The sequence below is a fragment of the Dryobates pubescens genome, chromosome 4, assembly GCF_014839835.1.
Source record: "Dryobates pubescens isolate bDryPub1 chromosome 4, bDryPub1.pri, whole genome shotgun sequence".
In the NCBI taxonomy this organism is placed as follows: domain Eukaryota; kingdom Metazoa; phylum Chordata; class Aves; order Piciformes; family Picidae; genus Dryobates; species Dryobates pubescens.
The window spans coordinates 8,807,953-8,835,689 of record NC_071615.1 but is presented as its reverse complement, the minus strand read 5'-3'; the positions used below and the strand labels follow the sequence as shown (position 1 = coordinate 8,835,689).

General features: G+C 44.5%; 1 protein-coding gene across 4 annotated transcripts in view; it reads left to right on the top strand.

Moving 5' to 3' along the window:
- Positions 1 to 27,737, top strand: part of XYLT1 (xylosyltransferase 1) — a 175,585-nt gene that overhangs the window by 107,300 nt on the left and 40,548 nt on the right. For all 4 annotated transcript variants that reach the window (XM_054180430.1, XM_054180428.1, XM_054180427.1 and 1 more), the window contains 2 exons: positions 8,562 to 8,734; positions 9,393 to 9,595. In XM_054180430.1, coding sequence (XP_054036405.1) covers positions 8,562 to 8,734; positions 9,393 to 9,595 — 376 coding nt within the window. The remainder of the gene's footprint in view (positions 1 to 8,561; positions 8,735 to 9,392; positions 9,596 to 27,737) is intronic.

The window sequence follows — 27,737 nt, the reverse complement described above, 5'->3', positions numbered from 1 at the left end:
TGAGCCACAGAGCTGGAAGAGAATCTGCTAACGTCCTGGTATCATGCTGGTTTTGCAGACCAGAGACAATGAGAAATCCCAGCTGCTCAAAGGGGAGCCTGTAGAAACAGAATGGCCATGCTTCTGCAGCTCTGTTGCTTGGGAGGAGATTTATTTCCAGTCATTAGGGAAAGCCACTGCTTGCCAGTATCCTTTGACATAAAGGGTGTTTGACAATAGTTTAGTCAGCACATGTGCTGAAAAACACTCTGAATGTGGGAGCTGCACTTGGTACTGTGGGAAGCAAGGTCTTCAGGGAGGGTGTTTATTGCTGAACCAACCTAGCAGTGTACACAGTGTGTGCATCTAGGGCATGTGTCTCTGGAACACACACACACAGAGCTGATGTCTCATGCATCTTTTATTGCCACAGTGTGAGATTCCTAGAAGCACTTAGCTATCTCCCAGCCCTGTGCTCTTGATCTTTCCTCTCTTTGGACTCTGTTGAGAAGCTCCTGATAATTTCACTTGCAGCACAAGTAGGGTCAGCTAAAATGCAAGGCTGAGCTTTTACATTTTACAGCACATGGACACAAGGCAGAGGTACGTGGGTTTATTTTCCCTTTTACTGGTGTTAGTCTTTATTCTCTGTACCTAACTAGACCTTTTCAAACTAACTGTGTAAAATGCCTGAGAAATTCTTGACTTTTTTTTGGTCTGTTTCCAGCATTGTGTTCATCATTATCTTGGGCACAGAATAAAGGCAGGCTCTGTCCTTCCAGGTCTGCTCTCAAAAAATAAGAGACAGATGTAATGGGAATCTCAAAGGAAGGATTAATTTCAACTTACCAGACCAGATCTTTGTATGGTATAAATTAACTTGGTCCTGGCCTTACACCAAGTGATTATAGTGATTAACTGTTCATTTCTTAAGAATATCTGGGGGAAAGCTACTTTATGTAGGTCTTGAAAGTTGACAGCACAGTAAAACAGAATGGGAAGACATTGATCAAGCAGGTAACAAACATGCTTTTATCTACCTATTCATTTCTTAGTGGTCTCAGCAGTACATAAACTTCTCCTGGGAGGTTATGTGAAGCCCAGACTTACTTTAACTACGTAATCACTTATGTTTTCGCTCCTTATTGATCATTCTTGCTGTGAGCATGACAGGAAAAGATGGGGTAAAGGTTATGGATGTGCCAGTCTCCAAACACACTGCAAAACATAGGAACAGGCACTGGAATGAGCAAAAGCTGTTTCAGATGCTACTTCGAGGCATAAGCATTGATAGAGCTCTATTGCTATTATGCTTGGGATTTGTTATGTTGATATTGTTACTTTCTTGTTTCATTTATACCTTGGTTGCCCTCTAGTAACTGGTTAGCTTTCAAGTTTCTGCTCCTTGAAGGATTAAACTTGCCGATGCTTTGAGGCAGAAGGGAAAGTCTGAAATGAAATAAGGACATTTTCTTCTTGTTCTACACAAGAAATTTAAAGGCTTCTCCAGCAGGGAAGGGAGTGAAATGCTTCAGTGTAAAGAAGATCTGACTCTGAAATACATTGTTGGTTTGGTTTTGGCATGAATGGTGGTGAGCCTATTACTGGTGTCCCAGTTGGGATGTAATCCATCTGCAGCCAGGGGGCTGGCATCCTCTGATATGCAATTCAGGCCACCTAAATCAGCAGCGCAGTGTCTAATAGAGATGCCCTTAGGGCAAACTGCAGGACCCTGGAGTACTTCTGGGCTGCCATTACTCAGCAACAGCTGCAGTGTATGAGGAGGAGACTGATGTACCTATGGTCCACCACTATTGCCTGAGAGAGGCCTGAGTCTATCATCAGAAAGGAGCCTTGTAAAGGAGCCTTGTTGCTACTCTGGACAGCTCTGCCTCTACTGCCATTGTTTGGACAGCCTCTGGAGTGTCCTTCTATCTCCATGGACTGTTTGGTGAGGTTGATGTGTTATTTTAGATGCCTAATTTATGTTTCTGCACTTGACTGCTGTGAATCTCACCACTGTCACTGATCAGAGGGGCAGGGGGCTTCAGGCAGCTCGATTGCCAGGAGCCCTGGCAGGGGGTGTCCAGGAAGAATGTGCTGGGGGCTGGGGGCCCATAGCATGCCCCACCTAAACAAGCTGCCTGGAGGAACTGGGTACCTCTTTACACTGCAGCGCTGGTTTTGTGGCAGCCAGAGTGCTGCTGGTGTGGCTCTGTCTGTGTCCAGAAAATGCAAATAGCAGCTGAGGTTTCAGAAATGCTTCAGTTTGGGTTTGTGTCATCTGTTTTCTTGGGAGTGGTGGGATGACTTATCTTGTCTGACAAATTCCTGTTCTCACCCTTTTGCATCCTTAGCAACAGTCAGTGGTGGGTAAGATATCTAAACACATGCCTCAACACTTGCACTGTTCTTGTTTCTTTCTGTAGCCTTTCCCTTCCCTTCCCTTCCAGATTTCACTGACAGTGGTTGCTCTGCTGGGTGGGAGTCATCTCTTGGGCCACAAGACCTGAATGAAGTATCTCACCCTGCAGTCAGCTCCCTGGGAGAGGCGGGTGGCTCAGCGCACTAAGAAAACCTTCACACCGTATGTGTTAACCATGAAAGACAGGGTTGCTGCTTTTTTGCTTGCCTTGAGTGCATTGTCACAGAACTGGTGCAGTCAGGAATTACTCCTGTTTTCTGTGATTAACTGGTTGGTCTCCACAAGTTTTGACTGAGCTGGGAGTCCCACTCTGCACGGGCTGCTGGTTAGTCCTAAGATTCAAGCTGGAAAAACCTCTCCTTTAGTAGGGCAATTTCCTAGGGCTGTGATGGTACAGGTACCATCACTACTAAGCAGTGGTAGTGGTCTTTCTCTTTTCTTTTTTTGTTGTTGGTGGTTTCCAAGTGTATTACCTCCCAGATGTAAAGTTGAACTAAGGGGTAAGGTGCAAGAGGAGTGAGTACTCTCTGCGAGGAATATTTGTGTCTGTTGTTGTATCTGCCTTTACCTCTCTAAAGTCCAGCAATATCACTAGCTATAGTAAAAGTAGCCTAATGCTCACTTAGAAGGCATTTTGTGTTCACCCTATTAACACTGAACATGATGCAGTAATTGGCTGTTGTGATAAATATTATTATTAGAAAATGCATTCTAATTCAACATTAATTAATTTACTGATGCTTTGGAGTGTTATTTATTCATGAGAGTCAGTGGGAAAGGGGAGGAAATACTTGGCTAACATAGTACAAATAACTGAGGTTTGTCTCCCAGGAATGCTACCATTTGCACAACTAGGAGAGTCAGAAAAGCAAGCTTGTACCCAGGGATTATTGGCCTGCCTACATCAGAATCACACTGAATCCAGTTCAGCACGTTGCAGCTGCAGTGCTGCCATGTCTGATCATTAGTTGGTCATTTGCAAATCATCAAAATGTGCTGCTTGAGACTGACTGCAAGACAACAAGATTTTTGCTTGATGTACAGCAGGCTGCTCCACACCAACTGCTCCTTGGCTTTGTTTGAGATGTGGTGGGTATCAGTGAGCTGCTGCAGCAGCACGTGCACCTGCACCATGCACATAGCCTGGACTGCTGTGCTGAGACTGATTCTGAACAGTCCTGTGTCAGCCCAGCTGCTTTCACAGATTTTGTGAGACAAAAGATTTCTCTCTCTGTTCTCAGGTTTCTTTGTATTTCTTCATTTACAATGAATCTTTCAAGTCATATGAAGAACATAGAATCACAGAATCAATAAGGTTGGAAAAAACTTGAAAGATCATCAAGTCCAACCTGTCATCCAACATCTCATGACTACTAAACCATGGCACCAAGTGCCATGTCCAATTCCCTCTTGAACATCTCCAAGGATGGTGACTCTACCACCTCCCTGGGCAGCCCATTCCAATGGCTAACAACTCTCTCTGTGAAGAACTTCCTCCTCACCCCCAGCCTAAACCTCCCCTGGTGCAGCTTGAGACTGTGTCCTCTTGTTCTGGTGCTGGTTGCCTGGGAGAAGAGACCAACCGCCTCCTGGCTACAACCTCCCTTCAGGTAGTTGCAGACAGCAAATAAGGTCTCCCCTGAGCCTCCTCTTCTCCAGGCTGAACAACCCCAGCTCCCTCAGCCTCTCCTTATAGGGCTTGTGCTCGAGGCCTCTCACCAGTCTCGTGCAGGGTGTCTCTGGATTTCCTTAATGCATGATACCTGCCCCAATGGGTTCTCGAGTGAGTTTTGGAAGGGATGCATGCAGCACAAATGTTAAAAAGCTGCAACAGAAGAATGACAAAGCTGGAATGGGAATGTTGTGTTTTCAATGTCAAATGAGAACATTATCTTTTTTTCTTTTTCTGTATTTTTTTTCCCTTGGGAAAAGACAGAAAGGTTTCATCTTCTTATGGTCCAGCTGTGAATATGAAACAGTGCTACATGTGTCCTCTATCTTCCTTCTTTCATGCACTTTATTTTTCTATTCATAGACAAGGTGGAAATCTCACCATCATAGGGGTTGCAGCAGAGCTCAACCTAAATCTGTAATGAGAGGGACTTTCCCTTTTTACATGAAATTGTGCAGGGATGCAGAGCTGCTCATCAGTTCACAAACTCACTGCAGAGAAATTGCCAGGGGTCTCCTGAAGGGAATTGTCCAGCTCTGAATCAGAGGCTCAGACTGTCCTAAGTTTCTACTGTCAGCCTCAGAAATTATTAAATCAGACTCAAAATGTCCACCTCAGCAGCCCCTTTGTTCCAAGCCAGGGCTTTTCCTCCTCATGTAAAGACCATTACTGAAATCTGTCTCTTAAATCTTAAATGGACAAGTCATTGAGTAAATGATACCTTGCTGCTTCCCACCTACCTTGCATTGATTTTTGCCTATGGGTTACTTGATCATATGAACTTAGAGAGGCTTACAAATTGTTTCTGTAATTCATGGTAGAATCTGAGAATGAAAAGCAGTAGAGCGAGGTTGTCGAGGTAAAATATTACTGCCCCCAAAAAATGGCATATCCACTTCTCAGTAGCAGCATGGGTTCTGAAATGTTATCCAGCATGCTCAGTGCTAACTCAGAGATGAAAAGTATGGGTTACAGCAATTTTAAGGAAATCCACAGAATGTAACTAGCAGCATTTCATTCTGTAAACCATAAACATCCATCTCAAATCCCTGTACCCTGGGGACAGTTGCACAGGAGATTTTCTCAGCTGATTTAACCTCTCCTACTTTGCTGAGCAAGTAAAACCTGCTAAAAGAAAGCAGGCACATGAGCAGGCATGATAATTACCTTCATCAGGAGTTCTGTTTGCTTTGCTGGAGGTAAAATCCAGTCCCTCTTCGATCTGGACAGGAGATCTGTTAGGTTCAGTTCCCTGAGATGCTGAGCACGATCAGCTCATGCCACTTCTTAGGGGCCCAGGAAAGCAGCTTTGGCCTGGCAGTGTGCACCAAAATTGCATGTGCTGCTCAGATGAAAGTCAAGCTTGGAAATTCTCAACCTGCTGTGTTGTTAGGAGTAGTGAGCAATTGGAAATAAGGAGGTTGTAGTGGAAGTCTAAGTTCGGCAGCTGGCTGTTGCAGCAATGGTCCTGCTGAAGGGGATGGTGCTGTTCCTATGAGTTTTAAGTAGGGACTGCAGAGCTCTGCCTTTTCAGAGTGATTATGGCTCATACTCCTGCCACACTGACAGGGCTTCTGGCTGCATTTATGGATATAATAGCAATAAAGAATGTGCTGAACTACACAGCAATAACTCTTCTGGTGTCCTCAGTCCATTGATTCGTGCTATGAAGACAGAGTACACACATGCAGCTGAGTTCAGATGGAATCAGCAACACCCAGATATCTGTGCAGAGGTATTGTGTTGAACAGCCAGGACAATACCAAGCTGTGAATAGAAGCTGGTGGATTGATTTACCAAAAATAATGCAGCCCACAAAATTCATTAAAAGATTGCTTTGTGCTGCTGCAGAAGTCTGATGATCTCATTAATTAGCAAGAGGAGTAAAAGATTAGCAGGTTGCCTCTGTGTTGTGCTGGTGGGTGATTGAGCATAATGTGGCACCACAACAAACATGGAAATGATTGCACCATGGTTATTCTGCTGGAATTTAGGAATGCTGCAATAGTTGAAGATTAAATTCATAATTAAGAGTATTGATTTCTTGGGCCTCTAGAAAGTGCAAGTTGAAATTGCAGTAGAGGTGAGATTCCCCTGGTCCTTGCAGAAGCAGATCTGGGTTTTTTGTTGCTGGCACACAGTGGTTTCAGTCTTGCCATGCTTTGAACAGGAAGCCAGAAAGGGCAGCTTTCACTTCTCTCAGCCAGTAGTGAACAGTGTTTGGTCACAGAGCAAAATGCCACCTTTTGTTTTCAGCATAGGACAGCACAGTAAACACACTTTGATAAAAAGGCATGAAAGGTTTGCTCTGAGCTGGGTGAACACAGCCTCTTCTGCAAAGGGGCCCTGTGGCAGCTTCCTGGAAGGAAGGCAGTGTGACAAGTTTCTTTTTGCTGTAAGCCGTGGAAGTTTAAGGCAAGTCCTGCTGTTTCCAGGCCAGAGCTACTGTTTCACCTGTACCAGATGGCCAGAAAGAGGACACTCCATTCACTCTCTCTCCACTCACTCACATATACAAAGCTATGTCCAAAGCTAGAGCTGTGCTCTTGAGGTGTAAGTGTAGTATAATGTTCTTCACAGGTTTTGTTTTACTTTCTATTAACATCATGGGCTTTTTGCTGAATTTTGTAAAGCACCAATCTGCATTAAGTTGTCCTTGAAAAAAAGAGGATTCCCTAAATGCATAGGAAGGTTCACTCCACAGGCAGTGCTCGCACTCAGAGAAGCTTTGTAGGTGAGATGAGGTGCAGCTGCAGGCCCACTGAGACCACCACAAGCACCAGGTACAGGAAGAGAAGATGGGAAATCTCCTTTGCTGGCTTGACTCTGTTTTGGAAAGGCAGGTGATGGCATGTGGAGAGGTGGTGACAAGTGTTGGTGAAGGCTGAGTGTAGAGAGTGCTGCAGGGGAAGGAAGCTTTCTGTGACTCCTGTGAGGCTTGACAGGGCTCTGGGCAACCTGATCTAGGTGAGGGTGCTCCTGCTTACTGCAGAGAGGGTTGGACTAGATGACCTTTGGAGGTCCCTTCCAGCCCAGACCATTCCATGATTCTGAGTCCTCAATACCTAGTAGGAGAAGAGGAGAAAAGTGAACAGAGGTGAAAATATTGTGAAGGGCTGTTCAGGACCAAGGGAGAGAAAGGTGATCTTGGCAGCTGCTTGTTGGAGTGGAGGGTGGAGGCCACTTGAACTAAGTGAGTGTATGTGGCTAATGCCAGTGTAGTAATGGCACTGAAGTAGCTATCAACTGCAACCTTAAAATCCTTTTGGATTGTTATCACTGGTGAATGGTGTGACATTCAAGGGAAATCAACTAATGCATCCCCTGTGTCTTCTGTCCCCAGAAGGGGATGTGCAGAAGTAGCAGATCTGCTGACAGATGAAAGAAATACAACATTCTCACCTTCATGAAAATACAAGCAGCCAAAGAAGCCATAATAGTATGCAGGTGGAAAATGAGACTATAACAATTTAAACCTAGCAGAGAAGGAAGAAAATAGCATGTGGAGGGGAAAGAGGTTAGAGTAGGAAAACAGCAGAGAGGAAAATTAAGTTGCTGCAGGAATTTATTAGAGGAACCTGAGGAAGTGAGTTGGCATTTCAGGTGAAAATTCAGGAGGACCTTGTTCTCAGTAATTGTTGGATAGATGATAGTGTGGGTATTGAAAGCCAAGTTAGTTAAAAATAAAAGACCCTGAATATGGCTATTTCCAGCTCCCCTCCCTTTGTGTAACATTTCAGAAAGCCACAAATTTCAGAAGAGGTATCCAAAAATGTCATGAAAACCATTAAAAATGTTTGAGTCCATTGATGTGGCATCAACCTTTACACTGCAGTATTGGTTTTAGAAAGGGGAGACCAGAAATGCCTCTCTTAAAATAAAAATGAACTTAACTTTTAAATAGGATTTCAGGAGCCCCTCTCCTCCTTGAAGAGGTGAAGATATGATGGTTGCCATTTAAATATTGGGGGACACATCTGCTGTTACAAATAAATGCTATCAGTGGAGATAATCCTCAGCAGCTGTTAAGAAGCAGAGTTTCACCAACTTCTCAGCAGAGCCCTGCTGATTCTAGACCAGCATCTTTTGATGAAGAGGGGGCTTCATTTCTGGTGGGGCAGGGGAGAAGTTGGCATTTCTTAATACTGTGAACAGTACTTAGAAACTTGGAGGCTATTCCTCTAAGATGCCAATGTGCATACTCAGGGCTTGGTACAACTTACAAGCATTTGGGTACAGCCTTGTCTAAGCTGAGGCATGCAGGCAGGGCTGTGTGGGGAAGGCAAGCATAGCTACTGCCCTTGGGGTGATGACCTTGTACGGTGATGGAGGAGAGTGGTACAGTCTTGGCACAAACTGGCTCCCCTCCTGAGTTCTCCTCGGAAAGGGCTTTGGAAGAAGGAGCCGAGGTAAAATGTGTGCTGCTCTCTGCATCCCTGCCCTGTGGATCTGCTCAGAGATGTCCTATGTTTTGTTTTTGAACAGGAAAAGCCAACAACAATGTACAGTGGGATGAGGACTCCGTAGAGTACATGCCAGCCAACCCAGTCAGGATCGCATTTGTCTTGGTTGTTCATGGCAGAGCTTCTCGGCAGCTCCAGCGCATGTTTAAGGCTATTTACCATAAAGACCATTTCTATTACATTCATGTTGACAAGGTAATATATCACTGGTTATAAATTGCCTGTCTCACCATCTGTCAGTCTGCCCATCCTTGTCATCTTCATCTTCTCTTTACCCCTGCTGCACAGAGTGCATGTCACTTTTGGTCTGTCTCTTACATGTTTGGAGCCTCTTTCTTTCATATTTTTTTGTTCTTTTTTTCCCCTTTTTCGTTCTTGTTCTCTTCTCTGTGTAGCAGCCTTCATTCCTCCTTGTATGTCTGTGAGTATCTGTCCATGTCTGTCTGTCCTACATTTAGTTAACGGTAATTGCTAAGCTGATGCAGGCTGACAGTGGCGGCCCACTGGATGGAGAGCTGAGCTGAGGTGCCTTGGGCAGGTTACTGAACTTCACACTGTAAAAGGGAGGCAGTAACAGTCACCTCCTTTTTGAAAGCTCTTTGGGACCTCCTGAAGATGAATGAGCTGGTTACACTAATTAGTGATTACTGAAGTTGTAATGAAAGGCATGGGAGAGAGGTCTCTGCGCATTTCCACATTGGCATTCAGCAAAAGATTGTGCGCCACAGTAAGTGAGGGTGGAGCAGTGGCAATGCTCAGTAAGGCAGGAAGCAGAGTTGGTGCTTAGTGACTACAGGGAGGGACAGTTTGGGGCAGAGTAACTTGAATGTATTACTTTTTTTCTCCTGTAAAGAGATCCAATTACTTGCACCGGCAAGTGCTCCAGTTTGCCAACCAGTACCCCAACGTGAGAGTCACTTCTTGGAGAATGGCAACTATCTGGGGAGGAGCAAGCCTGCTGTCCACCTACCTCCAGACCATGAGGGACTTAATGGAGATGAATGACTGGCCATGGGATTTCTTCATTAACCTCAGTGCTGCCGACTACCCGATCAGGTACCCTGAGTATTTTGAGAATGTCCATGCTTTGTTCCTGTAGGAAATAGGTATTGAAGGACGTAAGGGATGGCATGTCCCTGCAGTATTGCAAGAAACAGAGGTCAAAGGAGCAGTTCCTTCTGGTTTACAGCAGAAGACTTGTCTCGGTGAGGCTGGCATCTGACAAACACACTTTACCCAAGGAGACAGTCACCTGGACACCTTGCTGTAGCCTGTTTGCCTTTCACTTACTTAGAAAGGACTGTGGCTGTGAGCAGACCAGCAGCACTGGTTCTACTTTTACTGGGGAAGCACAGTCAGCTCTATTCAGTTATTATTTCCAGCAAGGGACATCTGCAAGAGAGGATGAATAAAGCAGGTGGAAGTACTGGAGCTCAGCAAATGGAGCCCAGGTATGGAGAGATCTCCCCTAGGGCTCTGACCAACAAATTGCTTGGAGTCAGTTACATCTTAGAATCAATAAGGCTGGAAAAGACCTCAAAGATCATCAAGTCCAACCGGTTGGCCTTGATGATCTTTGAGGTCTTTTCCAGCTTATTGATTTTATGATTCTATGATCTTCAGCACCATGTTGCCCAGATGTCTTTATTTGGATGGCATCAAGCAAAGAGCTTCACACCCTGCCACGTGACAAAGCTCTTGATTTTAAGTGAAATTACATTCTTTCTGGATTTACACAACCCAGGCCTCACAGCGGTGTTCTGTAAGGTTTACTGCATAATGCAAAGGGAGATAATTCATAGAAATCAGGCAAACAAACAAAGAAAAGCCCCAAATAAGACCCAGACCCTTAAACTGTTTGGTTTAGGCTATGAGAATTATCAAGAAGAGGAAAAGAGGAAATTCTCCCTGTGACTTCTGTTTCCTTGCGTGTCAAAATGATCCGATGAAAGGGGAAGTAGCTTTTTGGGGCCATTTTCTGATGGGTGATGACAGAACATGTTTTTAGTACTCCTAGAAAATAAATAGATTAGATACTTTCACTACCTTTTGCTGATTAGGTTTCTCTCAAAGTGTGGGTCTCTTCCTGAAGCTGCTACTCAGACAGAAATCCTCCCTGAAGTGAAAAAAAGGGGAAAAGCCATGGGCACATGCCTTAGGAAGGATTTGGTGAGAGCTGCCAGAAGGTTTTACTGCTGGTGCCCATTTCTAACCACTGTCAGTGAAATGCAACACATGCTGGGGAGAAAAATTAACAAAGAGCGCAAGAGTCACAGAGATTGCATTGGTACTGGAACCTGGGGATTTGAATACTGAAATCATGATAGCTCACACTGCCTCTGATTTAATCACTTTTAGCATCCAAGAGGCAAAGCCCTAAAAATGCTGATGTATTACCTTGCTTGCAAGGGAGAATGTGTAGTTTTCTGGCTCTTGAGTTTTGAGAAAAGCTAGCTTGTTATTCCCCATCATTCACTTTCCTGATGAGGAGTGCTGCCCTGGTGATAAGAGGTGGAATAATGCAAGACCATAAAGGACAGAAGTAGGTGATGGCACTCTGAGTCATGATAAATTGTAAGGGACAAATTGCTGAATCACAGAACCACAGAATTTCAGGGGCTGGAAGGGACCTCGAAAGCTCATCCAGTCCAAGCTCCCTGCCAGAGCAGGATCACCTACACCATATTACACAGGAATGCATCCAGGTGAGTTTTGAATATCTCTGGAGAGGGAGACTCCACAGCCTCCCTGGGCAGCCTGTTCCAGTGCTCTGTCACCCTCACAGGGAAAAAATTTTTCCTCATATTTACTTGAAACTTCCTATGCCTCAGCTTCCACCATTGCCCCTTGTCCTGTCATTGGGCACCACTGAGAAGAACCGAGCTCCATCCCCTCAGCACTCACCCTTTACATATTCATAAACATTGATGAGGTCACCTCTCAGTCTCCTCTTCTCTAAGCTGAAGAGCCCTCAGCTCCCTCAGTCTCTCCTCGTACGGAGGATGTTCCACTCCCTTAATCATCCTCGTGGCTCTGCACTGGACTCTTTCAAGCAGCTCACTGTCTTTCTTGAACTGAGAGGCCCCCAACTGGACACAATATTCCAGATACAGCCTCACCAGTGTAGAGTAGGGGTGGGAGGAGAACCTCTCTCGACCTACTGGTGACACCCCTTCTAAACCTCCTCATGATGGCATTGGCCTTCCTGGCCACAAGAGCACATTACTGGCTCATGGTCATCCTTCCATCCACTAAGACCTCCAGGTCCCTTTCCCCTTCACTGCTCTCCATCAGGTCTGTCCCCAGCCTATGCTGGTGCATGGAGTTGTTCCTTTCCAGGTGCAAGACTCTACACCTGCCCTTGTTGAACTTCATCAACTTTCTCCCTGCCCAGCTCTGCAGCCTGTCCAAGTCTCACTGAATGGCAGCACAACCTTCTGGTGTGTCAGCCACTCCACCCAGCTTTGTGTTGTCAGCAAACTTGCTGACAGTGCACTTTGAAGGTCCAGTATAGTTATAGACTAGTTCCAGCAGACGTATCCAGTTATCCTTCTGCTGTGCTGAGTACACCCTAACTGCTGGGTAATGCCAAGGCCATGACCTGTGGCAGTCTCAACTGCTCTTAGTGCCCTGTGGAACAAGTTAAAGCACGAGGCCAAGAGGGATCAGTCGCTTGCAGACAAGGCCATGGACAATCATGGTTGAGTAGGTTGTAGTCAGTTTGGTGTTAATGGGCTCTTTGTAGTAATGCTGTGGTATCTGGCAGCCCCCCAGACTCTAAAAAGTACCATTCAGCTAGAAGAATTCCAGAGCGTGTTTCTTCACTGGGGGGACGTTCTTGAAGGTGCTTCCCCACTGCCAGAGCCAGGCAGCAGGGCAGGCGTTGGAGAGCTCACTGCCCTGCCTGCCAAAGCCTGCAGTGCCAGAGCTGCTGATGGAAGTGTGCTTCCTCTTCACACCATGCTCTGCCTCTAAAAGTAAAAAACCAAAACCTTTTCCAGTGCTACAGCTTTAATGACACTGACCAATAAGTACAGTTAATTTGTGTGTGTGTCTAACATTACAGCCATAAACCCTGGAAAATGCTATCTGAATCCATTTCATTTCCCTAATGGAAATGTTACCAATTCCTGTTCTTCATAATCTTGAGGAGGGCAGTACCTCTCCACATACCCCTTAGAGAGCCAGTTGTTTTCCCAGGCAATTGTAAGCGGGGTGTTTGAAGGTTTTTTTCCCTTCTTTCAGGCCTCATGCCATGATTTGTCAGCTCATGGGCTAGGGGCAGTTTACACTTCTCTCACTGGTTAGTCATATTGCCATGGTTTTTGCTAGGTTTTCCTGCATAAGAACATATGAATTTGGTGGATTAATAGTTTTTATCTAGAGCTGCTTCACATTAAGCTTTTGCTTCCCATCTGCCATTCCATCTGTAACGCTGAAACCTTTACTACTTCTGATAATAAAAGCTAATCCAGCCTTATAAGTCAGAAAAACACCTTCAATATGTGGGGTTAATACTATATGATGAAACCTAAATCTGGCCCAGGAGCAGTCTGGTATATTCACAAGCTACACTGCAATTAATAGGAGCCCTTCATCCTTTAGAAGAGACATCCAGAAGCAGATATCAAGGATTATGTAATATAAAGGTAAAGAGGGGGAAAAAAACATATATTAGAACCCTTCATTTTGGGAAGCAAATAATTAGAGCTGTAAAATAAACATAGGCAAGGCAGGAAAATTTAGATAGCCATCTTATTCCTCCTTATACCTTAATGTTTACTTTGTGGAGTCTGTAGGTCCAGCACCTAGCATGAAGGAGGTCCTAATCCATGCACTATTAGTTGTTAGTGCAGAGTCTGGACATAAAAGTGCCTCCAACAAAAATGCTGTTTCCCTTTAGCCATGAGGCAGTGTGCCCTTTACTGGCCAGGTGAAATGATGTTGTGCATTACCCAACCTTGATTCCATCCAGCTCCATTAAACATTCTCAGCAGGAAAACAAGGAATGAAAGGGGCAAAGACAAACTTCTACAAGCGGCTCTGAGTTTGGAGGTTGTATGACTCCCCCTCCTTTTGCTCTGGGGTTGTGAATAAAAAAGGCTTCATGGCTACAGGGTTCTCAAGAAACCATCTCTCACAGTCACTGCACTCATAAAGAAGTGAAAGAAACTAGCACCTTGTTTCCTTTTCCTTGATTTTTTTTTTAATGGCATTTTTTTCCTGATTTCAACTCTTTTGAGAGACCCTTTCAAAACTCTTTGGGAAAGCTATTGATGTTTTTTAACTTCCAACTTTACCTGGTTATCTATTTGCATTATTTATTGCCTCTGACAAACAGCATCAGGTAGTCAACCCTATGTTCAGGGACTGAAATTTCACTCCCAACAAGGTGAACTATGGTAGAGCATCTATTGGTGCTGAATGTTTAATGTGCATTGCAGGAGTCTTTGGATAATGTGGCAGGTGAAGTGTTGCACCACTTAAATTGAGAAGTTTAATGAGTTCGTTTAACAGTGAATGTCGTGTCAGTGCTTACCTGGCCACTAAGATGTATAGAGAATAAACATAATGAAGCATTTGAACTGTGTGTAATTTACAGTAAATCACAGAGCCTCAGTCACCAAATCTAATTGCCAGCTAATGCTTGGTCTTTAATAAAGGTCAAGCAAAATTATTAACAGAAGCTTAGGGAGTGCTCCAGAACAGTAAGATAATAAGAGTGGCTTATTGATGGAGCCAGGAATGACTGCCTTTTCAATTATGAGCAACCAGGTATAAGAAAGGAACTGGACAGGAACCCAGTAAAACTGCTCATGGTTGGCACTATTATAGAGTAAAGGTTCGTAGCCATACTTCCCATGAAAGCCTGTGCCAGGAAGGTTCTGTCAAATGAGACACATTCCAAAGAGGTTTTGGTCTGGGACTCGAATGCAATGTGTGTCATAATACAAAAGGCACCTGGGGAAGGGTGGCTACAGGGAGTAAGTGGGATAATCTGACTGGGACTGGTCCTTTAAACAGGTGCCAGTGTGGGGTCGCCTTTGTCAGTCAGAATCATAGTTGGAAATAGAGAAAAATGAGCTAACGAAGAACTATTGACTGACCTACTCTTGTTTCATTCTGTTGTCCTCTGATGGTCAAGGTAACATTGTTAATGCTAAATAGAAATACTCATCTGAAGATTTAAATGCTTCCTTAGAAATTTGAGGGATGCCCTCTGAACTGGGTAAACCTTTTTCTCAGGTCAATGTTCCCAGCCCAATCAGCCAGCAGCAAACTGGCACTCTGGCTCTCAGCGCTGTGTTGCCTCCAGCAGACCTGCACTCCTGACTCTTCAGGAGAGTTGTGAGCAAAGACAAACACTCAAAATCAACAGCTTGATTTGAACTCCTGCCAAGTCTGAGTGTGGTAGACAGTCTAGTGGTGATAAGCTGTGCTTTCACTCATCTGTCATCTTCACAGCTTTCATCTCTAATATCTGACGCGGCCAGATCCTGCACTGGGGCTATACCAGGGCTGCTGCCTTTGGGTATCAGAAAAGGAAACTGAAGACAAAAGGGCTGTGAGGAAAATCTAAAAGCTTTCTTCTCTGCAAGTAGCCAGATGAAATTTGGTTAACATGAAACCAGAGTTTTTACTTCTGAATGAAGTCTCTGGGCAGTAGTGTTTGCCAAAAGTGAAAAGATGGGAGTGGAAGGAATAGGTCTTCAAGGTTTTCCTTCTGGTGGCAAGTAGAAATAATGACAAGCCACAGGTTTTAGAAAGAGCTTCAACCTTTGGGAGAGTGCTTCAGGACTTTTTCAAGTTATTTTTCAGGTGCAAAACTGCCTGGCAAAACAGCGATATTCTTGTTTCAGCCACTGGCCCACATTCATCCCCTGAAAAACACAGGTGACTGCCACGACTACCACTCTGTATAACAAACTACATCAGGATGATTTTTATTCTGTCAAATTTACCATGACTTGCCAAGGTGAAATCCAAATGACAGAACCTTTGAGGCAGATGACTGGGGGAACAAAGTGAGTGAATAGAGTTTACATGGAGTGAGTAAACCAGACTGGAGCTGTCAGTCTGCTTTGCAAAACCTCTCAGCTTTGGAGTGTGAGGTTTCAAATACAATACTGGAGGTGCAGGAAGATTCCTTCTCAGAGCTGAAAGAACTTGGCTTTCACACACAGTGCATTAGCTTTGTGAGAAATGTCTGAGGCACAGTCATGCCCTCTTGATGATTATGAACTTAGAAATCCCGAAGCCAGCTGGGCTGATGGTAAATGTGGTCACACATTGGCTCACAAGGCAGTTCTGCTTGCTTTGACTTATCAATTTGACTCTCTTTAATTTAACCATTGTCTCACTGAGGTTCAGACTTCAGAGCTGAATCTTACAGATATTTCCTTCCTGGCAGTATGTAGGGTGGTGGTGGACATGAAAGCCTGCACTGAGGATACTGACTTTCCTTACACCCCATACAGAAACTTGTTGCAATGCTGCTCTGAAGTGCAGACCTTGCCACTGGGATGCTGTACCAGGCACTAGGCAAATAGCAGAGCATTCTTTAAGGTGCCCTTTTGAATGTTCTCCTGAGCTGAAGCCCTGGTAAATCCTATCTGTACATCAAGGTGGGAGTGCAGTGTAGGTAGTTTTTGCAGTACGACATCTGTTAAGATGCCAGCGCCTGAGGTTTTTATCTCAGTACTGTCACTGACGTTGTATGTGGTTTTGTTTGCTCAGAGTATCTTTATCTGGCAAGCCAGACGTCAATCTACTCTTAATGCTTCACAGGGAATCCTTTTTTCCTGTCCAAAAAGGAACTTTATCAGTGTTTTTCTTGAATCTGCATTCCCCAAGAATTTCAGATGTGTGTGCTTCCTCCATAAATCGCTTGAATAACCTTTCCTCCTCCTCCTCCCTCACTTGCCCTCACATTCACTTGAGATTCATACATATTTTGAAGGTTGTCTTTCTGGTTTACTATCACATTTTTCTGTTTTACTGTTAAATTATCAGTGGGTGGCAAAGCAGAGGTTCTGCACGTGGTCAGCAATGGGTGGAGTGAAATATTGACATTATTGTGACTTCAAAATGCTGCTTATATCTGGGGTTAGAATAGTTTCTTCAACCTGGCAGCTGTTAGTGATGGGCAACCCACCCTTTCTCTGTGCAGCTACAAGAGCTGAGCTTACTCTTTCTCCACATCCCCTTCTGGGTTTAATGCTATAAAGCAGCTTTTGCTTTTGAAGAACTGTGGCATCTGCAGCTCTTAATAACTGTTTTGGATATTTAGTACTTCTGAAACGTTCTCCATAGCAGTCTCAGTCTGGCAACAGAAATAAATGCACCCCAAACTGGAGACTGGTGCATGCACCCCCAGTGCATGCAGATTAAAGATGCATCAATAAAGCACGTTTTTAGACTGGCAGTGTTACTCAAAGTACCCTTGTACTTGGCAGCATGTTATCTTGTTGATTACTGTGCTAAACATTCAGCCCTTCATCTCTTCCTATGTGAACTGAAGCATCTGAGCCAGCGTCTGAGGCCACTCAGAGGACCGCCTGGCAGATGAAAGCCCCAGATGCCAGGCTTTGCAGTTTGATGGGCATTGCAGCATCTGAGTGCTTGCTGGGCTGCCTGGATGGTATCCTCTTCTCTTCTGTCTTGGCTCCGGGGCTGCTCACAGGGAGGTTGTCCAGAGGAGAGCCAAAGGGTTTTCATCTCTTCACCATTTGCTTTCTGGATGCAATTTATTTTTTACTTATTTATGAATGAGCAGAAAGTCTGCTTCTGAAAAGGGAGTTAATTGGGAGTCTTCACTGGGAACCATTCAGGCTGATCTATAAACAATAGCAGTGTAAATGTGATAACGTGCACCATTGGATCCTAAGCAACACAATTACATCTCTTGTCTTCAAGATGCTAAGATAGTATCTAGAATAGTACTACTGTAAGGGCAGCTGATGTGTTGGGGCTGCGGAAGGCACTGAGCAGTATGAGGGATCTTGGCAGCTCAGCTACTTCTCCTTCACAGCTCCGAGTTATATTTGAAACCTGCTTTTCATATGCAACCGTTTGTGGACAAATGGTCACAGGTGATGAAGGCAAAGGAAAGGGTCCTTTGTGGAGGATGGTTCTTGTACTTTAAATCCACAGCCAGTAAAATTCCTCACTTGCTTGCTATCCTATGCTGGCAAGCCCTTCCCATGGTGCTCAGTGCATTCCTGGGCAAGAAGCCCGGTGGGGTTTGGGAGTGTAGTGGGACGCTGGTCGTTAGAGAAGTCCCAGGTGTCCTCTCCTGCAGTTTTACTTCAAATGGCTTTTACTCTGTGGATTTAATTGTGAGGTGGGCAACAGAAGCTGCAAGGAAACAGCTCCTCGTGCTGTTTCTCTGGGTCTTCCGAGTAGAAACTCTCTTCAGGTGCATTTTAGGTCGGTCGGTTGTTGGTTGTGTGTGTTTGTTTGCTTGTTTTAGTAAAATGGTTATCAAAGAGCTGAAACTACTTGAAAGAGGCAAAGGTTCCTGTTCTGGCATTGTATTTTAAACACGCTCTCCCTTTGTGGCCTTGCTGAATTCTCCCAGGAAATTAAAAATCTGTTGAAATTGCCATTAAGACACCTCTTTGTTCAGTTGTCAGGATGCCACTTACCATAAAACAGCTGCAAAATAATATCTGGTGGCAGTTCAAAGTGAAGATGAAACAACCGTGTGCTATTATACCTCCCCTTGTCACTCTTTAAGTAGTTGCAAACCAAGAGGACATTAAAGGGAGAGCAAAACCGTTGTTATGATTCAGTCTTTTATTGGTGATACTGAAATAGAAAGGAGAGGAACCAGGTGAGCTCTTTTCCTCCAAAACAGGGCTAAAAATGTAAGAGTTTAGTGGTGTTTGGTGATTTTTGCAGGCAATTTATGCATAAATTCTGATCTTGTCTTGTTATTAAATAATGTACATTAACCTTTGTTGTTGTTGTTCAGGATAACTGCACCTGAATGAGCTGAAGGGCTGATTTGAAAGAAAAAAATATGCAACCAAATTAACAGATTTAGTTTTTTAAGCACTTCTGTGTAAATAAAATGCAGTGGTAACCCACTGTGATTGCAGAGCAAGGGCGTCACAAGTGTAGTCCCAACTGCCTCTTCCCTTTATTCTGATCAAGTGGAAACTCATTTTTCCCCAGCATCATGGTGCAAGGGAAGAGCCAGCTGGACATGAACTACCTTCCTCCCTGGGCTTTGTGGAGAGCACTGATGGGAAGTGCTGTATTAACTTGTGCAGAGCTTCCTGCATTGCTTGGTCTGCCTGCTGCTGTCACTCAGTGAAGTCCGGAAGACCTTGCCGTGTGTCCAGTCTTTAGGCTTCAGGAGCTATTGAATGGAGGAAAGTGGCTGCAGGATAGAGGTGGGAAGCACAAGCCTGAGGTCTTTCAGTGTGCCTTCTTGCATGGGATTTGCTTAAGAGGCTCCTTTGCCTTCTTTCCTTTCTGCAGGAAACAAACCCCACTTCATCAGTCTATAAATGCTACAGAGGAAGCCTGGCTCAGCTCTCACATCTCTGTATACCAAAAGCAGTATCTCTGTGCAGCCTCAGTCCTGCAGAGCTTGGGTGCATCAGGAAAGAGTAGAGCACCTCTCTGCATGCTTTGTCCTTTGGGATGTGCTGCAGAATGTAGCTCTTTTTTTATGGTCCTGACTAATGCCAACCAGTGTGAACTACAGATCTTGAGATGCTGGGGAAGCTTTTACCTGACAGTGCAGAAATTCAAGACCTACATTTTGCTGTATAATCCCAGGCAGAATTAGTGGCTAGTTAGCTTTTACAGTTGCACCTTATCACAGCTGAATGCTGTGTTTCTGCTCCTCCTGCACAGCACTGCTAGTCATAATGCATTTACATGAGACTTGTAAACCTCTCTCTCTCTGAATAGTGGTGCTATATCCTACTGGCAATGTTTGTGACACTACTGCTGGAGTTCCAGGCTGATCAGAGGAGATGGGGCCCTAAGTGATTCACTGAAGCACACATTCACTGTGGCACCATTTAATTATATCCATCATTCAGCATTACTTGATGAACCAGCTGTAGACATCAGTATCTCTAACCTTTTGTCAGAATAATTGCACTCTTTTTGCCACATTAGAAACTGGTTTGGGGCCAGATGTTTTCCAAACACAGAGTTGATCTCTGTTTAGAAGTCTGCTGCTCCAAAGTAATTTCTAGCAAGTAATATTGCAATAGTGCATTCTTGGGGCAGCTGCAGACTCAAGTGTCTGTGAATCCAAACTGAGTCTCAAGCTGCACCAAGGGAGGTTTAGGCTGGATGTTAGGAAGAAGCTCTTCATAGAGAGAGTGATTGGCCATTGGAATGGGCTGCCCAGGGAGGTGGTGGAGTCACCATCACTGGAGGTGTTTAGGAAGAGACTGGATGGGGTGCATGGTGCCATGGTTTAGTTGATTAGATGGTGTTGGATGATAGGTTGGACTCGATGATCTCAAAGGTCTTTTCCAACCTGGTTAATTCCATTCCATTCCATTCCATTCCATTCCATTCCGGCTTTAAATAATTGGGGCAGCTTTGCAGGATGTTGTAGCACTGACTCAGATCATTGTATTCTAAAGAAGGGATGTGCCATGCCAGTCAAGTGGGAGGCAGCTTCCAGATGGTTTCTGTGGCAGGAGCTTGCAGAAACCAGAGCTATGCATACTCTGTGAGAGTTTATGTCATTGCCAAACCTTTGTGTAGATTGTGTTCTGTAGGTACTGAAACTGTTTCCACGGGGCTCAGGTCATGTTGCTGGTGACAGCTACAGAACAGTGGCTGAAGGCTGAAACACTCTGATATTTCCTCTGCACATGAAACTGGTATGTGTGGTGCATCAAGAGATACCAGTACTGGGTATCATCACAAAGTGCCTGAAGGGCCTCCAGAATTGTGAACCACTGCAACACGGGAGGGGAGAAGCAAGTCAGGACATTGCCCCAGACGACCTCTTGTCCACTAGGCAGTAGGGCTTGGCAGGGCCAGGAGATGATCTGGTGACAGCCAGCATAATATAAATTCACTTGTCTTTATTACAGCCTTGAGTGGAAGTGAACCATTGGTTCTGTTCTGCTCTCTCAAGTATGACTGTATTGGTTCACCTATGTTGAGCACAGCAATGGGTAGGAAAAGCAGCTTCCCAGCCTCTTGGTTGTCATCTTGCCAGTTGTATCAGTTAATGTACCTATAAGCTCCCTTTGTAGTTTTCTTGCTCAGACCTCCTCTCTGCCACATGTTTGTGCCCTTCATCCCAGTTTACTCCAAAGCAGACCCGGTGAAGAGTAGGGCAGGTCATCAGCTGGTGGAGACTGTCAAAATAAGGATATTGCTCACCCCAAATAAAGGTAACAAAAGGTGACCTTCTGTTGTTAAAACCAATTAAGTTTCATTCCATCAACTCTCACTTCATTATCCCTTTCACCCCCCAGGCCCAGTTCTTCCCTCTTTTCAGACTTGGTGCAGAATTAATGTTAAATCCCATTAGCTTGACCCTGTTCTTCCCATTTTGCCTTCTGGCCCTTTGAACCAACAGGCTCTGACAGGTTGATTCAGCAGCTCAGGGATCAAAGGGAGTAGCAGGCCCAGGAGGAGCTTTGGGCAGGGCCTGCTTTACTCACTTCACTTTTAAAAGAGGTTTGTGAAAAGGCCTTGGCATTGGGGTCCCACAGGAGGAGAAAGGGTTGTCAGCTGCATCTGTGGCACAGAGAGCACTGTGTGGCCCCTCTGCTAGCTCGTTTCTTGGTATGATTCCATTCAGGCAATTGAAGCTCATCTTTGGATGCATATTCCCTCTTGTCTTCTCCTTGGAAAATGTGAGATGGAAAAAAAAAGTATTATTCACCCAGACTGATCTTTCTCACAGCATCAGAAGGACCATCTGCTCACAGAGCAGTTGGAGACTCTGTTGGCCACTTTCTGTCTAGGTTTATGCTGCAGATTAAACAGGGAGGTGGCAAGACCCAGTACTGATACTAGTGACTCAGCTTTACACTGTGGCCTCACAGGGCTTTCCTGATTGCTTTGCCAGCAGTGGGAATTTGGTCTTAGGTTTCCTTCTGCTTGCAAGCTTAGCATGAACACTTTACATTTCTTTATTGACCTGAAGGACTGGGTTAGAACTGTGGTGTGTGGCAGCAGAAAATGGTTGGTGAGCCTTGCAGAAGATCTGCACCTTAGCATCTGGGAGCATGCCTGCCATGCTTTCCCCTGGGTGGAGCTGGGAGGTAGCCCTGCAAAGAGTGGCTGTGGTGGGGTGGCTTCAGCAGTGAGCCAAGTGTGCAGGGAGGAATGTTTTGACTCCAGTCTTGCAGTGAGTTGCACTTTGGTGTTTTGCCAGGCATGTGCTGATTTTGAAAGCGATGTGGGGAAGATGTGATTGAAGGGCTGTAGTTTCCTGATATGACACGTGGGTGATGGGGGGAGGGATGACAGAGTGAATCACAGCACACACAGTCAGAGCAAAAGCAAGTTACATTTCAGAAACTGAGAAATGACCAAAATGTAACATTTAATCTGGAGAAGTGGCTCCTATATCCAGAAAACCAAAGATTTCTCATGCGTCTTAAGTTGCAAGACCGTTGCAGATGATCTGGGAACACACAGCCCGTAATGCTGGGCTTCAAATCCAAGGTGGATCTGCTGAGTAGATCCATGCCTGGCATGCAACCTGACCTAGCCTGATACCTGTCAGCATGTCACCCTCACATTGCCCTTCTGCATGTGATGATGCAGATCCTAGCCCTGGGGTGAGATGTTGTGCACGCAGGACAGTAGAGTTGCACCCCCGACTGACGGACTCCGTGGTCTGCAGCCAAAGTTAGAATCATAGAATCAGTCAGGGTTGGAAGGGACCACAAGGATCATCTAGTTCCAAGGGGGCAGGGACACCCCACACTAGATCAGGCTAGCCAGAGCCTCATCCAGCCTGGTCTTAAACACCTCCAGAGAAGGGGCCTCAACCACCTCCCTGGACAACCCATTCCAGGGCTTCACCGCTCTCGTGGTGAAGAACTTCCTCCTCACATCCATCCTGAATCTCCCCACCTCCAGCTTCATTCCATTCCCCCTAGTCCTATCACTACCTGAGATCCTGAGAAGTTCCTCCACAGCCTTCTTGTTGGCCCCCTTCAGATACTGGAAGGTCACAATTAGGTCACTGTGGAGCCTTCTCTTCTCCAGACTGAACAGCCCCAACTCTTTCAGTCTGTCCTCATAGGAGAGGTGCTCCAGCCCTCTGATCATCCTCGTGGCCCTTCTCTGGACACCTTCCAGCACCTCCCTATCCCTCTTGTAATAGGGGCTCCAGAACTGGAGGCAGTACTCCAGGTGGGGTCTCACCAGAGCTGAGCAGAAGGGGAGAATCACCTCCCTTGACCTGCTGGCCACACTTCTCTTGATGCAGCCCGGGATATGACTGGCTTTCTGGGCTGCAAGTGCACATTGAGAGCTCATGTTGAGCTTCTCATCTACCAGCACCCCCAAGTCTCTCTCCTTAGGGCTGCTTTCCAGCCAGTCACTGCCCAGCCTGGATTTGTGCCTGGGATTGCCTCGACCCAGATGCACTTGGTCTGCAATAAAAGTTCTACAATAGTGAGCAGGGTGGAGAAGGCAGCAGTGTTAATACTGCTTGTGAATAAGTTTACTTCACATAAAACATTCTCAAGGTCTCTTTCTTCCCACTTCCTTAAAGGAAAGTGAACATTTTTTTTATTGTAATTACTCTACGAGCAAATAATTTTTTTCTTATCACCTGGTACAAATGAAATTTCAGCTGGGTTCAGGGATGTATAAATTAGATCAAGTGAATGATTGCTTTAAAACTATGCTCATGTTTAATTTCAAGTTCTTCTGTTTTACTCAAAACTCTTGGTAATTTGGGGACAATGGGGGAAAAAAATGAATGCATATAAAATAGGCTGTGGAAAACATACATGGTAGGAACAAACAAAAAGATCCTATTCAGCCTAATATCTAGATTAGGGTGTGTGTTTTTCGCTTTTAACCCAAAGTGTCACTAATTTGAGTGATGGAGTTGATCATTTCTGCAGCTCACTCCACTTGCTTATTTAATCAGTGATTATTGTTTTCATCCAAATGGGATGTGTGGTGTAGGCAGCCGAGGTTCTGCATGAATATGCAACGCCAGGCAAACACTGAAAAAATGCAAAGCAGGGAACATCATCCTGTGCTAAATAAAATCCCACTGCTTTGATAAACCTAAAAATCTATCATGTTTAGTTTGAATTATTAAACATCCTTGGGTATTAGCAGCTGGTTAGGCAAGTATTTCACTGCTGGGTTTTAGATACTTTTCAGCAAGGATATGAAGTGGGCTCAGTTCTTTTTGTGAGGTAGGTTTGTCAAGTCTGTCTTAACTCTTTGTATCACTGGAGGTGCTGAGGAGGAGACTTGATGGGGTGCTTGGTGCCATGGTTTAGTTGATTAGATGGAGTTGGATGATGGGTTGGACACGATGATCTCAAAGGTCTCTTCCAACCTGGTCTGGTCTGGTCTGGTCTGGTCTATTCTATTCTGGTCTGGTCTGGTCTATTCTGGTCTAGTCTATTCTGTTCTGTTCTAGTCTATTCTGTTCTGTTCTGTTCTATCCCATCCCTACAGATGATACCCTAGCACTGACAAGGAGATGACTTCTGTTTTGAACCATCAGGAGTATGCATGTTAGCTTGTTAACTGTGGTAGTTTTCTGTATTGCCCTCTGCACTGATATAGTTGATTGGTAATAGAATGTCTGGCTGTCATAATAAGAGTAAAGAAAACTTTGTGAAAAGTAACTTAGCAGGGCAAATACATTGCAGAAGTTGTTAGAAGACATGTAGTGACGGGTAGCAGTTAGATTTTGTGCCACTCCAAGACATTACTGAGTGGCCCTTATGGAAAAAAAGCAGTTGCTCAGGAACTTTCCTATGGAGAATTACCTGCTATGAAACATGTAAGCAAGGAAAAACAGAGCAGTTCTCAGAGTGATAGGAAGACAGTGCTAATTTCATCTACTGACATACTGACAGCCTATCTTAACAGCCTTACCAGTCTAGCCTCTAAACTGGGAAACACCACCAAACTCAGGCTAGGATTTCCCATAACCCATACCAAGATCACAGAGGCAGGTTTACAGTATGGCTTACCCTAGTGTGAACTGAGTACACTGCACTGCCCTAGGGGCATTACAGATGCAAAAGCAGAATGGAATGAAGTCTTTTGCATAGGTCTTTATCAGCTGCAAAGAGGATAGAAGTTATGGGTTTGTTTTTTTGTCACTAACTAAAGGAATTAGAAGAGGGAGGGTGTCTCACTGTTGAGGATACTAAGAGTGTTACTATTTTAAGGAACAAAACAATGATTGCCTATACTGATTTCTTTCAACATGCACCTAGTAAAGAACAGGCTAAAGTGTGTTTCCCAACATTTCTGTTATGCCACAAGTGGTGTGTTTTTTTCTAGTAAGAGAAAACCTTTATTGTCCTAAAGGTTACTAAATAGGAATACACTGAAAAGAGAGAAAATAACCCCCAAGACATTGGATATTTAGTTTTTTTCCTTGCAGGGTTAAAATTAAGTAAATAACATCAATAAATTCTGGGCATGAATCCTCTTTAAACATGCATCTCAGTGTAAATAACAATGTGGCTTAAAGCTGTGTAGCTGACCTGGTGGGGTTATGCTGTTGTTCCTGCTCACTGTCAATCAAGATGATTGTTTACGTCAACACTCAACTTCCTCATGGATGGGAATGTAAAATATGATAGACCTTTGACAGTGTAGTATTAAAATACCCTTTCCACCCTGAATTTTAAGCAGATACATGTGTTCTTTAGCTTCACACCCTGCATTCAATCACTTCACTCAGTCTTAGTGGGGAAAGGTTCAAAATGTTCAGACTTTGGACTCATAGATGTCATTCACCTAACTGGAGCGGTTTTATCATGAAAATCACAGTTCTTTCCATTTATCCTTACCACAGCTGCCTTGGAAAGTTGCTGACTAAAGTCTTAATGGGAGCTATTAGTGGAAGGTCAGCTGAAGTGACTAGGAAGGTTGGCTTTGTGTTACTTCTGAACCCATTTGGCTGTGTGTGACAGGTTTCCCATGAAGTTCTTTGCAATATGTGGAGGCTTGCTGGCCCCTGCTTGTGCTGGTGTTTCTCTTCCCTCTGTATCATTAATTGGGGAAGAATTAATTTTGAACCACAGTGATGACTGTTGCTGGCTTATCTTCTGAAAGTCTGTCATGTGGCATGGAGAGTAAATATGGACAAGAACAAGTAATTGATTATGGTGCTTAGGGGAGAGCAGAGTTGAGCTGAGCTGTAGCGTTTCTGCTGAGCATCTTAGCCTGGCTCTGGAGCAGCAGCTGTGCCCCACCATGTGTCTCCCCCTGGACTGGAGTCAGACACCTTCCACACTACTGATGGAAGATGTTGCAAAGGCAGGAGATATTCAAAACACGTGTATGACTTACCCCTTGCATGCCTGCTAACCACAGCAGGAGTGATAATATCTAACTATTGACTCTACCAGAGAAGAAAAATTGAAACAGAACCTGCATGTTAGGCAGGTTTTTCTCAGTTTGCTGACTTGTGTTGGTGAGATCAAAAGCTCAAAAAGGCTGGGGAAAAAACCCTTGGAATGTGCCACAGCCAAGAAGAACACACTAAAATATGGCCAGACAAATTGCTTGTACTGCTGGCATACAGAGGTTGGAGAGCAGGCAAAGATGGCAGCTTTTGCAAACAGCTTTCAAAACTTTCAATGCTTGTGGGGTTTTTTAATGCCCACGAACAGAAACTTACTCTTGCAAACATGAAAGGTCCAATGGCAAAAGGAAATCTGCTTACTCAATATTGACACCTTAGTTTAGGAGAGCCGACTTGTGTTTGGAGACAAGATACTGCTGAGGAAGCAGCAAAACTTTGGATTGCTTATCCAGTAGTGCTGAGCAGTTTGGATCAAGCCATGATTTGAAGTGTCCAAACCCCACATTGCTGTATTTGCCATACAAATCTGCATTATTTTAATTTCCAAATACAAACAGTGGGAATTCCAGCAGGCCTTGATAAAGGATTTTTGCCAGCACTGATAGAAGTCAACTTTCTTCCATCCACACAATTCGACATCTCTTGTGAACGTGGAGGGAAAGGAATTTTGCTTTAGAATGCATCCCTTTAACAAGTTTTCTTCCCCTTATCTAAGCTGGACACATGTCTCTGCCTTCACTTAAAATGTTTGTTGCAAATATGCAATTATAGGCCTTTTTAGCAGAGGTTATCTGGCAGGCACTTGAGCTCGGGGCCAGCAAGCTGACAAAACTAAATACTAGTGGTGATGTGCTGATCAGTCACAAACTTCCATAGAGAACTAAATAGGAAATTGTTTAACAAATCAGGGGGAAACGTTGCCTTCCTTTCTACCTAAATGCCTCTGAGTTAAATGCATCAGCAGCAGGTTATTTGTGGTTATTTTCCTGTGTCCCAGGTTCTGTGCAGTGGCACATTTGGAAGGAGCTTCGGAAGCTTTTGTTATTCACGTGGGGTATTTTTTCAGTGTATTCATTGTTGATAAGCATGCATATCAACCAGGCTTAGCAATTGCACAGAATGAGGTTTAGGAGAAGAGAGCTACTTGAAATAGTGCATTTTGGAATTTTACTGTAAAGTACAGTAAGTTGCTTCAAAACTGGGGGAGCAGGGGGAAAGAGCTGCACGTGACACAGGCTACAGGATAGTGGGTTTACTCATTTCTTTACTTTCTTGTTGCTGCAGTAGAGGTGCTCAGAGAAATGCACAGACAAAGGAGTTCCTAAGATCAGTGCAGAGGCACTTCTGGGGCTGCGGGGATTTTTTTTAAAGGTTTTGTAAATATCAGGATTTAAAATCTCAAACCACAGACTTGATGATCTTTGAGGTCTTTTCCAACCTTATTGATTCTATGATCAGCGAGTTTTGTGATGTGTCTGTGGCAGAGATGGACAAACTGAGCTATGACTGGATTAACCTCCCTGGAAAATCTCCTTAATAAGTGTTCTTGTGCACCTAAGAGATCTGATTAGGTAAAGAACAGCTCTTGGCTCTTGTGTATAATCATTGCACGTGCTGCCTCCTAACACATGGATATGTAGACCCTTACCTGTAAAACCATTTATGGGC